The 14,745-nt window shown below is 43.9% G+C and overlaps 1 protein-coding gene across 1 annotated transcript in view; it reads right to left on the bottom strand.

Moving 5' to 3' along the window:
- TMEM132C (transmembrane protein 132C) overlaps positions 1 to 11,743 on the bottom strand; it is a 293,451-nt gene extending 281,708 nt beyond the window's left edge. The window contains exon 1 of the mRNA XM_026656998.2: positions 11,639 to 11,743. Within this exon, the coding sequence (XP_026512783.1) occupies positions 11,639 to 11,723 (85 nt within the window). The 5' untranslated portion in view covers positions 11,724 to 11,743. The remainder of the gene's footprint in view (positions 1 to 11,638) is intronic.
- Between the last annotated feature and the right edge of the window lie 3,002 nt (positions 11,744 to 14,745).

Raw genomic sequence — 14,745 nt, 5'->3', positions numbered from 1 at the left:
AGATTTGAGCTGCGGGTTTAAGTGGTTAGGTATAAGTAGGATTACACCACAGTGGTACAGGACTAATAAGCATGTATCCCTGATGAGTGTGTATTAAGGCTGTAACCCAAGGCCTACAGGCTTTAGGTCAGTAACATATGTAGCTTGGCTATGGAAGGCCTCAGGCCTGAAACAGGTTGGCATGACCAGCTGACAGAGAGATAACCCTGTACCAGTAAAATGTAAGATGACAGTGAAAGATGTGTGAAGTGCTGCTGGTCTGGAAACTATGCAGCAATAGACTGGAATGCAATGTACCAGTTAATACCGCAAGATGCGTAACGGTAACATTTCAGGGGATTCTGCAATAACCTCAAGTTGCTATGGTAACTCACTGACATAGATGAAAATGAGAATAAGGGGAACTAAGGGGGTTGCCTATGAGAAATGGAGCACCCTAAAATTCATGGGGTGTGGAAGTGCAAATAAGGAAAAAGGGGCTGACATTCTCATGCATATGCATGAGCATAGTGGGGGTAAATGAAACTCAGGGTAAAAGGTGTTGCCTAGCCTAAGTGAATAGGGAAGCACACCAGGAAACAGCCAACAGGACGTCCACTTGATAATCACCCTACTCATCCCCAGCGATGTGAGTATGAAATCACTGATGCTGGACATCTTATGATTGGTCTCTCTCTCTCTCTCTCTGTAGTTTTGGCATTGTTCATCTGCTCAATGAAATTGTTAATAAAAATAGCGTATGACCATAAGTAACACTCACTCTTCCTCGTGTGCTCCTAGAGTCTCCAAATCCACGGATATTTTTAATGGTGGTTCTCACTGTGCTAACCGGGATACTGTAATCGTTCAAGAGCTTGAACGTTTGGCACAGGTCACTGTGGTCTAAGATACCAGGGCCAGCTCCAGGCCCCAGCCGAGCAGGCTCGTGCTTGGGGCGGCAGATTCTACGGGGCGGCATTCCGCCCAATCTTAGGGCCGCATAGCTGTTTTTTTTTTTTTTTTTGGTTCGCCGCTCTGGCCGCCCTGTAGAGGGCAGCGGCGCGGAGGAGGGGAGTGCCCTGCTGGGAGCGGGCTGCGCGCTCCATCTGCCCCAGCTGGTGCCAGGTCTGTAGCAAGCCCGGCAGGGCAGCCCGCGTCCTTCCCTCCCCACTGACCGGAGCGGCGCGGTGCGGAGCCCTCCCGGCAGGCGGCACGGCGATTGGGGCCGCGTGGCGAGCACCCCGCTGAAGCCCTGGCCGTCCCCCTTCTCTCTCCCCCCCGCCCCTTCCTCCTCCCCAGGGCACATCTGCAGCGCCGGGAGTCCCCCTGCACCCGCGCTCCGGCTGCCCTGCACGTTTTTTTTCCCCCTCTTGCTTTGCCGCTCCGATTTTTTTTTTTTTTTTTTTCTTTGCGCGGGTAGGCAAAATAGCCAGAGCTGGCCCTGTAAGATACCATTGGTAATACCAACCCATCAGTATTAAAAAGCTACAGTCCTCAATCCTAGTCCATGATCCTGTGGCACAGGATGACCAAGTTTTTTGCCTACCTCTGAAATCACTTATAGGGACAGTAAAGACAAGGGAGAAAAGAAAAGAAAAAAAACCTAGATTCTTCCCTAATTTAACTCAGCTGAAGTTACAGTCATGAAGCTAGCTCAGAGTGAGAGCGGGTTTGACCCAAAGCCCAGTGAAGTCAACAGAAGGTTCTCATAGGCATTGAACCAGGAGATCTTAGAATAGGCCTACTCCAGCATTCACTGTAGCCAATGACAAGCTTCCCACTGACCTCAGTAGGCTCTGAATCGGGCCCACTCTCTCTCTCTCTCTAGGCTAGCTTCATCCCTGGGATGTCATCCCTAATTTATAGAGGCAGGGAAAGAATCCAGTTGTCCAGGGCAGCATCCCAATGGTCTTAAATCACAACAGCCTCCTGTCTCCTTTACTACACAACCTTGATTCATCACAAGAACAGGGCCATCCTGTGCAATGAATGAGGCAGGGGTCCTGAGGAAAAAAAGTAGTATGTGATAATGCATTTAAAGACGGTATCATAATGCGTACCCTTAAGGGGGTTGAATTAAGGTTGCACAGGCAACTGTAATTCTAGCATTTCCTAATTTTCGTGCTGGACTTTGCAACCTTAATCATGTTATTTTAATGTAGCTCTTTGTGTGTGTAATTTCCTGAGGGTTTGGGATTATTTTTTTTTTTTTAAAACAAACTAAAAATCCCAGAAATTCCATCAAGTGGCATCAAACAAACAGACACTCAGCAGGGAAGATTTCAGCCCAAATGGTTAAAGTTTAGTAAATTATAAGCAACTGAAAACCGGGTCTTATGGGAAGTGTTGGGCAATCTTAATAATAGTCAGTGCTACCAGCCTGGCCTATATGAATAATGTGCAACCTTTCATTTATTCGTTTCCAATTTCTGAGGAAAAAAAAAACAGTACGTTTGTCTTTGGGCATCTCTAAGTTAAACATGCACAAAAAGTTACAGGTTCTCTCTGTGGGGAGATAGAGATTTTTTTTTAAATGTACCCATGATTTTGACTTTGTAAAAAGCAAACAATATTAAGTCAACAGACAGATGAAAAATAGAGACAGAAATCAAAAAGGCATGGTTTACGTAGTGCCTTTTCACTTTCTCTAATTTCTCAGTGATTAATACCCTGCATAGAATGTTCAATGCAAAACCATGCCAGCCAACTATCTCATTTCTGTGGTGTCACATGAACAAATTAAAATTGTATTGCTCCAAGTATTAGACAAGAAAATTGATCGGAAAATGGAATTTCCATTCCAAATCAGAACCAAAAGCCAAAATTTAGCACAGAATGAAAAATCTATTTTTTAATTTGAAACCATCAAAACATTTTGAATTCATCATGTTGAATCGTTTTGACAATGTCAAAACATTATAATTTCTAACATTAACATTTTGATATAAAATCTAAATGATGTCCAAATGAAACATTTTTACCTTACTGAAATGAAACAATTTGACACCATAACAAAGTGAGAAAGGCAAAATTATTTGTTTTGACTTCTCTCCCATTTAAACATTTCATCCAAAAAAACCCAACACATTCATGCAACACATTTCAATTTTGACAAAACTGCATTTTCCTGATAGAAAACTGGGATTGAAAATTTTTGATGGCTCTATTAGTTGACACAGGAACAATCCTGCACTGGCATGAGGAATCCAGCATTGACAAGGTAGATGCACTTCACGTCTAACTTCTATGATTCTATGCTAATTAAGAGAACAAAATTATATGGGCTAAATTCTCACTTCAGTTACACCAGACCAATACAATGGGACTGCAGCATGCGTTTTATTTACTTTAGACTCTTTTCGTGCACAGTAAAACTGGCTTTTAGATGTGCACAGGAGACCATGAAGGTTTTATTCCTTCCAAAAATATAACAAACAAAAAAAAGGTCTCTTTTCATAACTGAGAAAGCCTTTTACTCTTTTTTATTCCCCCCCGCCCCCCCATTCTTCAAGGTTTTCATATAAATGTCAAATTCCTAAACACTGTTCTTTGGCTCACTGTTTTCTTCATATTATGGAAAAGGCCAATTCACTCTAACAATTCTCAGCCTCCCACTGCAGCAGACTTGTGTATCCGAATCTAAAAACAGGAACACGCAGTCCTTGTCCTTTGATGAACACAAGTAACACAGAGCACACAATTATGATGACAAGAATAGAAATGGGAATTATTGTGTTCCCCCCACATTGTTTCTTATTTTCTGAATGAATGATAAAAAACTAAAACACAAAAGAACAACCCTACTCCTGTAAAAATTTATTCTTCACTTACAGTCGTAGAGGAAAACTAGAAAAACAGTATTAGAAGAAAATTGCCAAATAACAGGGTAGTGGCTTGACGTTAAACACAACACTCGTGACATTAACCCATTGAAGGACGTTAGAATCAGATTAAACACTTAGTGGGATATATAATAAGTGTCTACTTAGGGAGCCTCATTTAGCTGTTTACATCTGTCAAGCCACTGAAACTGCACAGTTGTCTATAAAGGCTTTGATAATGACAGTGGAGCTATGATTAGCATGATTCGAGCTACTCCAGACAAAGAAGTGCCAGAGTAAGGATGTCTCCAAGCACAAAGCTACTGACCCAAGAAGCCAGTGACGAGAAGAGGCATTAATGCATTTCTTAAGTGTAGTGGCAAGGAACCACTTAGCCAAAATGTACTCCCCTAAAGAAAGTTTGGCTGATTGACCAGTAGTGCAAAGATTCCTGTGATTTTAGTGATGGGGATGACACGTTGTTTATTGAACTCAAGCTCGACAGATTAATATTCTTTGGAATAGCAAGGAAAGTAGAAGAGTTGACTTACTGGGTCAATTCACTAGTTACATCTGAAAAGAAAAATGGTGACCTGAGGCGGTGTATTGACCCAAAAAAATGTGAACAAATAGATAAAGAGAGCATTTCCACTCGCTAACTAAAACAGACACAGGCAGTGCTGGAGCAAAATTATTTCCAAAGCTAGATGCATCTCCAGGCTTTTACCGGATACCTCTAAGTGAGGATACAGCAAAAGCTATGAACTTTCAATGCACCATTTGTCTGTTCCGGTTTCAAAAGGGTCACATCTGTCACTAGAGCCTGAGCCAATCCACAGAACACAAAACAGTACAGCTGTTTGAAGAGCTGAACAGTGTGAAACTGTTTTTCCTTGGGTATTGGAGTCTGTAGGAAGGCTGAATAAAATATAAGGGACTCCATGTCTGCTACAGCAAGCCAGGACAACTGAATTTGAAACTACATCATGACAAGTTTGGTGGCCAGGAGGTTACTGCATGTTACCATGAAGAAGAGATACAGCTAAATTAAGGAATGTTATAAAACATCTGCCAGACACAGGGTATAAGTGGTGTGACCAGATGTCCCGATTTTACAGGGATGGTCCCGATATTTGGGGCTGTGGCTTATATAGGTGACTATTATCCCCCACCCCCGTCCTGATTTTTCACCCTTACTATCTGGTCACCCTAGGTATCAGGCAAGCCATGATGAAATGTGGTCGCTTGTAATACATGCCCCTTTCTTCCTGTTACCAGTCAAGAAACACAATACATAAACCAAAAAGGAGTGTGAACCAGTTCTTTCTCTCTCTAATGGCATGTCTACACGGGGACATCCAGAAAAGTTCATCTGAATTAACTAACGGTGTGATTTTGAAGTGGATTAGTTAAACCACATTAGAATCATAGAAGATTAGGGTTGGAAGAGACCTCAGGAGGTCATCTAGCCCAACCCCCTGCTCAAAGTAGGACCAACCCCATGTGAACACCCTCTTTCACTATTAAAGTGGCCTTAATTTGGTTTATTTCAGTGGGACCAGAATTTGGTTTTCCTCCCCCTGGACCAAAGTTTCCACAAATCTACTACAAAAGCAATGTTCATGCTAATCTCCCATGCAAATCTTGTTGCCTCAGCAGGAGAAGACACTTGTGTTTCCATCTCTTCCTTAAAATTGAACGACAATATGACCTGGCCGAGGATGGCACCATGCTATGAAATTTGGGCCTCATTCCAATATCTCTTATGCGGATATATCTCTATTGACTCCACTGGAGTCATTCCTGATTTACCGCAGCATGAGTGAAATCACATAGTCCAGAATGAGACAACCAAGATAACCCCAGACACAGCAGACCCTCAACTTTAAGACAAAAGAAAGATAATATTATTTCCATTCTCTGATATGTCTGCTGAGCCAAAATGGTTTCCTAACCTTAATTTAAGGTCATCAGGCCACACGCTATTGAGTAAAACCAGGGATGAGTTTGGCCCCATATCTCTAAAAAACTTAAAACAAGAGGTGATCAAAATCAATTTAAAAAGTTACTATATCAATGGCTGATGCCTGGTCTCATTGAAATCAAACAATTTTGTCACTAATTTTAATGGAACTTGATTTTAAATTATAATAATAAATAAATTAATGGAGATATCCTATCTCCTAGAACTGGAAGGGACCTTGAAAGGTCATCAAGTCCAGCCCCCTGCCTTCACTAGCAGAACCAAGTACTAATTTTGCCCCAGATCCCTAAGTGGCCCCCTGAAGGATTGAACTCACAACCCTGGGTTTAGCAGGCCAAAGCTCAAACCACTGAGCTATCCCTCCCCCACCATTTTAACCTTATGTATTTATAGGTGATATGTCTCTATGCCAAATTTTATTTACCAAAATTACAATTAATAACCAGCAATACTTTCTTGGCCAAAGAACAGATCGAAAAATATAACTGTATACACATGGATCTTACACAATCATTTGAATCGCTTGAGTCAAACATTACAGGATCACAGTATTATGGTATTGCGTAGAGGATTCAAAAAAGTCACCGTCCTATTGTGCTAGGCACTGTACAGACACAAAGTGTAAATTCTTCCTGGAACGGATTGTCTAACTCAATAGACAAGACGGACAAAGAATAGGAGGGGGAAGAGGCACGGTGAGGGGATGTGATTAGCCCCAAAATTCACAGGGCAGGGCAAGAGATGGGAATAGAACATAGATCTCCTGACTCCCAGTCTAGAGCCTTAGCCTCTCGCTCACCTTCCTATTTAGATTAGATAGATAGATAGCCTCAAAACCATGCAACAAATAATTATCACTTTGAGACTGACACCTGAGCGTGTCTTATTTTCATATCTTCTCTACAACATTTATCTTGTTTCTTTATCTTATACTCAGTTTAGCTTCTCCAACCCCAAATTTACACGATTTCCAATTGCAGCCTTTGTACAATTCCTCAGGGGTTTCCCAATTCATTGTACGACTTTTCTTTTACACTTTTTAGCATAACATCTTCTGTCTCCCTCTAAACATCCAGCATGCATCTAGTACAGCAGTGGGAAACTGCCAATGTTCTAATCAGTGATACCCCACGCAGAGGGTTGGTGGTGATGAACCACTGAGCCATGTCACATGTCACTTTTCTAAGCTTTATACAGGGCTTAAAATGAATTTTAGTACACTCAGGCAAAATTTTTCATGAAAAAGCCTTTTTCCAACCAAAAAAAAAATAATGCAAAAATGTGCATTGACCAAAACAATTTGCAAATTCAGGTCAATTTCGCTTAATTATTTCAGTTGGAAATTTTTTTTGGAAACATGGAAGCTTTGTTTCAGTATTTCCAAAACAAAACATTTTGACTTTTTATTTTGAAAAGACATTTTGTTTTGCAATTTCCCTCAAATTGTATTTAAATGTTTTCTTAAACCTCAAAATCAAAATGAAACTTTTTGTTTTGGGTCAACCAGAATGTTTTAGTTGACATGAAAATTTGAAAACATTTTTGTTTTGTTTTGGGTAGAACTGAAACATTTCCCTCCCACACCCAGTTTTGGTTTATCCACAAAACTGAAAAAGGAATTATTCGCACACCTCTGTTTTCTAGCTCTTGTGGTTACAAGCAAACACAACACACTAACCACACTTCTGAATGTGATCCAATTCTGCACACATACAGGAACAGTTTGCTCCCATTCATCTCAATGGGGTGTCAGTTCAAAAACTTAGTAGCAGCAATTTATCCTCAAACTGTTAGCTATTTCTCTACTGTGCATGTTACCAGTAGCTTACCAAAGTGCGGGCTCATACTAAAGACATAACTGATGAAAAATATCCATTGAGTCATTTTTTTCATCCATCAGCTGAGGCTACCGCAGGATGGTTACAACAGTATATTCACCAGCATTTCGTTCAGTCTAGTTTTAGACATCCCAAGCAATGAGGCTTCCAACACCTCCCTTAGGGAGACTGTTCCCCAAACTAACCTTTCCTGACTTTTAGCATGAATTTTTTCCTTTGCTCATGCCACTGCTACTAGGTACACTCCCCAGAAGAGAATTTAATAGGTTCTGAACATCTGTATCTTCAGTTGATTTTTAAAAATGCAGGCCAGGCCCTAAATCCAAATTTAAATTCCTCCCCTCTCACCTCCAGAAGCATACTATATTTGTGAAAGTTTAAGTTTACCATGGCACATAGTTCATTGCTTTATTCCATACAAAGACATACGAAGCCCCATCTTTTAATTCAAGAGCCAGCCACGTTACTCATTGTGAGAGATGTTACTGGATCCATATCTGTAATTCCTTTTTCCATTACACAACACAGCTAAACATTCAAAAGCATACAAGAGCAGATGCATCTATTCTACATCCTTTCACCTAGAACAGTTAATATTTTCTTACAGAAGGATGGTTAACAAAGCTTCAGATTCTGCCACAAAATATTAACACAAGACCAATATTAAAAATTAATAGGCTGCTTAGCTTGTTTTAGAAATGTGCTACATAAAAGGGAAAGTTAACTCCATGCTGTTATATTTTTAGCAGATAGTGAATTCCTGCTGTGTTCTTAACTAGCACTAAAGTGGTGAAATTAACGAATAAAAAGTTTAGGAAAACCTTTATAACTGAGCCGTGTCACGCTATGGAATGGAATTCCAAATGCAGTTGTGTAAACCCCATTGTTTGACAAGCTTATATCCAGAATGGATTAAGCGCTGGGAATAGTGGGCCTGATTCTGCTACATGGATTTGAATGGCATTCTTCCTGATTAACACCGGTGTAACTGAGAGGAGAATCCAACCTTCTAGAATGTACCTATCACTTTGTGAGCAATTATGTGTGCGTTTGTGTACCAAAAAAAAAATCATTCTGCCGGTGCACAAAAGTCAGATAACTACATGTATAAATCAACATAATTTGCATGTACAACCATTAATTGTGTATGTAAATGAAGTGTGCAAATGAACTGACATTTCATCTGAGAAACTGCAGCCATTTTTAAAGGCTTATTAATTTTCGCTTTTTTGCATTTCTGGCTTCTATGATTCTTGTTCATTCCCCCAACTAATCTTACTCTTAAGAATTATCTATGGACTGCATAAATCTGCACACTTGACTTACACATTCAAAACACCAATGCTCTGATTCAGGAAAGCAGTTAAGCAGATGCTTAACTTTAAGCAAGTGATTAAGTCCCATTCGTTTCAATAGGATTTAAGCATGTGTTTTAGTGCTTTGCTGCACAGAGATCATTTCCTAAAACAGGGCTGAAAGGAACACAGATGCACCAGGGATTTACTTGTGCACATATAGTTTCACACTTGACCCCCAACTGGGGCACACAGGTCTGGTGTTTTGCACGTGATACTTGTGCATGTGCAAAAGTGCATCTATGTGTTTGCAAGCTGACTTTTACAAATTTGGATCTGACTAAAGGCAAGTTTTAAATTAAATGCCAGGCTTCTCTCTTGAGAATGAATTAGCATTATTAGCCAGATCACATAACCATAGTAAAATGCCATATTGAAGCCCATAGCACTGTTTCAGGAGAATTTCTCTTGGAAATTCAGGCCTGATAGTAGATGCTAAAGAGTTCGGAGAAGTAAATATAGCTCTTTGAACACCAGATGACAACTTGTCCATAATAATAAGTTTCTCAGCACATTTAAATAGTTTGGTTTGGGGGCTAAAAAGTAACTTTCATTTAGTGGGACTTCAGCTCTCAAGAACAATCACCATCCACTGAGGCCAACAATATGAGTGAAAATACACAAGGGGAGAGCAAATAAAACACTTGTTAAGGCCTCACAAGGAAGCCATACAAACACCTTAGTTAATAAGTTTAATTAACTGGCTCTTTTCTCCTTAATACTGTGCAGCCTAACACTGAATGGCAAATCCCTCACTGACAGGCTTTGCTTTAGTGCCCTGCAGGGAACTAATATTTTTTTCTTATTCTCGAAGCAGCTCAGAAGCTCCCAACAACTGCTGCTGGTAGCGCCTAGCTCTGGCACCACTGAAGACTTTTCTACCACACAGTTGAGCTGACACGGACCCAGGTTCCAGCAGGGAGAAATAGCTTACCAAAGCTTGGTTGTTTATAACCTCTCACTGTGGTCCTTTCCCCCACCTCTCTGGAAGACAATGCACCTACCAGGCTCCCCGTTATACAAATCTTGTCTGATACGAGTTCCCATAGATTGCCTCCCCATTTTATTGAAGACCGATGTGAATGCCTGTTTCAGGTTCGACTCCCAAGAACATCCTTACAGAAAGGATACTGCACTGTCCAACTAAAACTCCAGCCCTCTTAAGAAGCTTGAGGCGCTTGCAATATCCCCATGTGAGCCTGCGGCTAATACCATTCTCACCTCCAGGCTGCAGCCCTCAATGCAATCTCATATTTTACATTAGCCCTTTTCTAGCATGTTGAGGCACTGAGATATAGTACATTAAAATAAATGGGTATTAAGATTACTGGCATTGAGCATGCCATGCAATTTTCTGACAAGCACTGTGCTTTCCCTACCAATTTGGGAAAAGCCCCTTTATAAATGGTCACTGATCAGTTTAATCTGCTCTTGCCCCACTCCTGCGATACTCTATATACATCACGGCAGTCTCTACGTTCAACTGTCCTAGGAAAAAGGCTGGCAGGACTGGACTAGACTAAACAATGAAGAGTCTTTTTATTAGTAATCCTCTTATGTCTGTCAACCCGCACCGCTGACCAACCGGGTAAAATGCAAAATGAAGGTGTTCACAGTTTAAGAGGACAAAAGCAACAAAAATGACATGGGACTAGACACGTCTCCCTCCCTAAAAGTTATGATTAATATTATGTTAGCACCCACAACAACAGAGCTGATCCCACAAACAGGTGCTATTAGCAGGCACCTACCCTGCCTCTAATTTTCCATAAAAATCCGCATAGCACATTTCACTGCACTGGATCAGCTGGAGGAAAATGTGGCTTTGACAAACCCACCCAGTTTGTGATCACAGAGATGGAAAAGAACTTTGAGATCAGGGATGGTCTAGACAGTATTTGGTCCTGCCATGAGGGCAGGCGACTGGACTCGATGACCTCTCGAGGTCCCTTCCAGTCCTAGAGTCTGTGCATCTATGAATCATCCAGCCACGCTTACTGCCAAGGCAGGATTGTTCCTGCCTCTGCTACCTAGCGTCTGGTACAGGCCCATACAACACTTCTAACGCTTCTCAAGGGAGATTACTTTGCAACTCTGTCCTACAGTCTAGTAGGAGGCTATTGCACGGTCATCGAGATCACTCATGACTTCCTCACACCATCGGACTCAGTTTCCTCGGTGAGTTCTGCCCCGGGATGAATGGGGACTTTCCCCCTAAGAATAAGATCTCTGTATTGCAACTGGATAGATAAGGAACAGTAGTATTCTTTCAGAGCCAGCCTGGAGACTTTAAAAAGGGAAACTTCCCGTTTTCCTGCTCCGATCAAAGCTGCTCCCCAGAGTTTCTCTCCAGGAGGACAACACGACAGGTGACGCCAAGGGAATCAGTTAAAAGGGGGAAAGGAAAGGGGAACGCAACAGGCTTGTGTAAGGAGGCGGCTAAGGCTCGGGGATTGCGGGTACCGGCGGGGGGGGGGGGGGGGGAATCACCCAGGCTCTCGGGGAGCTGGACCCGACTCCACTCCTGAACCGCACTTTTCCCCCACGCGCGGGGCACCGCGATCCAGGTTGATTCACACGGTGAACCCCATCCCGCCCGGCCGCCTCCCCGTTTCCCCAGGCTGGGGCAGGCGCTGTGACAAGCGGCCCCGGCTCGCTTACCTTCGCAAAGCAGCGCTCCCAGCAGCAGGCTGGCCGCGGAGCAGAGCCGCAAACCGGTCCTGGCCGCAAACCCCACGGGGCCCATGGCGGCAGTGGTGGGGAGGGATGTCCCGGGCGCTGCTCCAAGAGGCTGCTCCCCCGTTAACTCTCCCTTCCCGCGGCCACCTCCGGGCGAGCCATCTGCAAGCTCCCCCCCAGCGGCTCCTTCACGCCCCGGGCGGGCGCCTCTCCATGCCTGCCGGGGCGGGTTGGAGCGGGATCAGCCCTGCCGGTAGCCACACGCGCGCCCCATGCTGCCGGGCTCCGCACCCGCCGGGAACTTCCCCCCGCGGGACCCAACTTTCCAGCCGGGCGCTGGGCTGCAGCAGCGAGGGGCGACGCGCCGGAGAGCTGCGGGCTGCGAGCACCCAGGGGCCGCCCCAGCTCGGAGAGCACCGACCCGCCTCGCTCCCCAGCCGGCTCTGCCCCTGCCTTTATCTCGCCGCCGGCGCGCACAGCCGGACTTTCCTCCGAGCAAGGAGACAGAAACCCCCTCGCCCGGCGGAGGCGGTAACCGGGGGGGGCTGAACGAGCCCGGGCTCCAATCAGCGCCCGCCCTCCTCCCCGGCTGCCCGCCCTGGGAGCCTCCCAAGCCCCGGGGCGGGATTTCTGGCCTCGCTGGGCCAGAACAAGCTGGAGCCGGGAGTGAGGGCACCGGGGCAGAAAAGCAACAGCCAGCGCTCAGGGATAGAGAGCTTGGGGGGGCGGGATCAGCCCCCCGGCTTGTGAGCCCAGGCAGTGGGGAGAGGAGGGGAGACAGCTGGCTGGGGAGGGAAAGGAGACCCCTGCCCAGAAACTCAGGGGAGATAGAGGAGAGAAGCCCCCACCAGGCCTTAAGGAAAGGGGGAGTCCAAGGCCTGGGGGTGGGGAAAGAGACCAGCCCCAAGGAGGGGGCCTATGGAAGGAATCACCCATCGAGGGCACATAAGCACCGGGCGAGGGAAGATGAAGCCCTGCGGGGACTGGGCAGGAGAGGAGGGACCCTTGGCCCAGGCATGTGGGGCAAGAGCAGAGCCCAACACTGGAACCGGGGAAGGAAAGACTGGGGGAGGATTCCTAGGTAGCTGAGCAGCACGGGACCAGGTGTGATGGGTAAAGGTGTACGCCCATCAGGATAGTCATCAGGCAGGCAGGGAGAAGAGAAACCTCCTGGATTTCACCAGCTGCACCTTTCTCTACCAGATCCTTCTGGCCACTGCTTTGTCCTTCCCTTCCATCCAGGCATAATATTCATTCCTGGGGCCCCTCATTTATCTTCCATACTGTCTGGTGTGAGACCCAGATACCATTGATATTTTACCCCTTTCCCATCCCCCTGTGCAGGAAGGGGATGAGGCGGGGCAAGCATAGAGTTGCAGCCTTTAAGCACACACACACAGAGGTAGCTGAGATGCCTCCACTTTTGTACCTCTGATGTCCTGGAACTACTTTTGTCACAGATGAGGAAAGAGGGGGCAAGACAGGGCCCATTCACCTGACCCCTGTACTACCTCCCTCTCCACCGTGGGGTGCATCTTACTCCTGTGAGAAGTGCAGAGCACAAAAGCCACAGGTTCCAGTACAAATCATTCCTTGAAAATGGAAACCTCTCCTCTTACCTTGAGCATTTGGGCCCCAATCTCCCAGCTGAATCCTTTCAGGTCACCCCTGACGCCTGCCTGGAGTTCTGCAGACGTCAACAGGGTTCTGCATGAGCAGCAGTTTCAGCCAGGTACAGCCAATTGGACGACCAAGGCCAGAGATTTTAATTTCAACCTTTTATAAACAAGCAAGAGTAAAACCTGTTTTCGCCAGTTATAAAAAGTGTGTTATTTATAAAAGAGGTAAAAACTATTGCCAGTGCCCCAGAATGAAACAGTCGCATGATTGCTGTAAAACCATGCAATTCTTACGAAATCTCCACAGCGAGTTTGGGATGGTCATGGTCATGTCACCTGAGTCATGTTTAAGGAGAATCAAGGTTTATCACAGCTTTCATGGAAATCAGTTTACATACTTTTATTACTAAATATGATTACATTAGCTATAAAAAGGGGGTCATTTTGCCCATCCCTCCTCCCACATTTTAATGTGTTTTGATCAGTCTCATCACATGGATAATTTTTCCAGAAAAAAATCTTTTTTTTTTTAAATGGAAATTTTTCACAAAAAAATTCAATGTTGAAAAAAAGTACGTTTGTCAGTTTAAAAAAAATCTTGCATCCAAAAACTGAAGAACAGCTCTGGTGTTAAGTACTATGATTGTATATTCTATTGTAGACACTACAAATATTTGTTGTTTGAGTTTAAACCTAAGAATTTGCAGCCAGGGATAAAACACAACTGGCACCAAACATTTATGTCCTGTCTATATTAAAATGTATAGACAATCTGTGTGTGCAATGAATTTGATTTAAGAGAGCAAGGAGCCACTGGCAAGACCAACGCCTCTTACCCAGAGGATCAAATGCACTTTTATATCATCCTTAAACCAGAAATATTTATGATTTTTTTAAGTGTGAAGAAAAACTTACATTTAATGCAAATTGGAGACAGATGGCACACAATACAATTTGGAAGTACTGACAATAGGATAGGTGACAAATCCAAATGACTATGTGTACATTACTATTTGCACAGCACACGCTGCATTCAAAGAACACTTTGGATGTTGCGCACAGATGTTAGAGACTTTCACAGCTAAGATTTAAAGGTGAGGTACCAAGGTGATGAGTAGGGTATAAGAATCTGAAGAGAACAGAATAAATTCTGCTAGGAGTTGCATTGGTCCCTCACAATTATATTTGATTTCTTGGGGGTTGTACAGTATTTAGGCACTAGACTTTTCAACTCTCTAAACTCTAAGATTCTTTGCTTAGGCTAACATTTTCAAAGAAGCCTAAGGGAGTTAGGCACCCAAATTATATTGACATTCAAAAATTCCAGCCTTTATTTCCTAAAGCACATATGACGAACATGTGAGATGCTGGGAAAAATTTTAAAGTTAATACTAGACACAAAACCATACATGAGAGGAGGGTGAGTATTTTTGGGAAGGACTGAAAGAGGAAATTGCAACTTTAAAGTCA

Source organism: Terrapene carolina, unplaced genomic scaffold, assembly GCF_002925995.2.
Source record: "Terrapene carolina triunguis isolate 2854851 unplaced genomic scaffold, T_m_triunguis-2.0 Scaffold234, whole genome shotgun sequence".
Classification (NCBI taxonomy): domain Eukaryota; kingdom Metazoa; phylum Chordata; order Testudines; family Emydidae; genus Terrapene; species Terrapene triunguis.
Note: the sequence above shows the minus strand (reverse complement) of the source record. Positions and strands in the feature narration are given on the sequence as shown.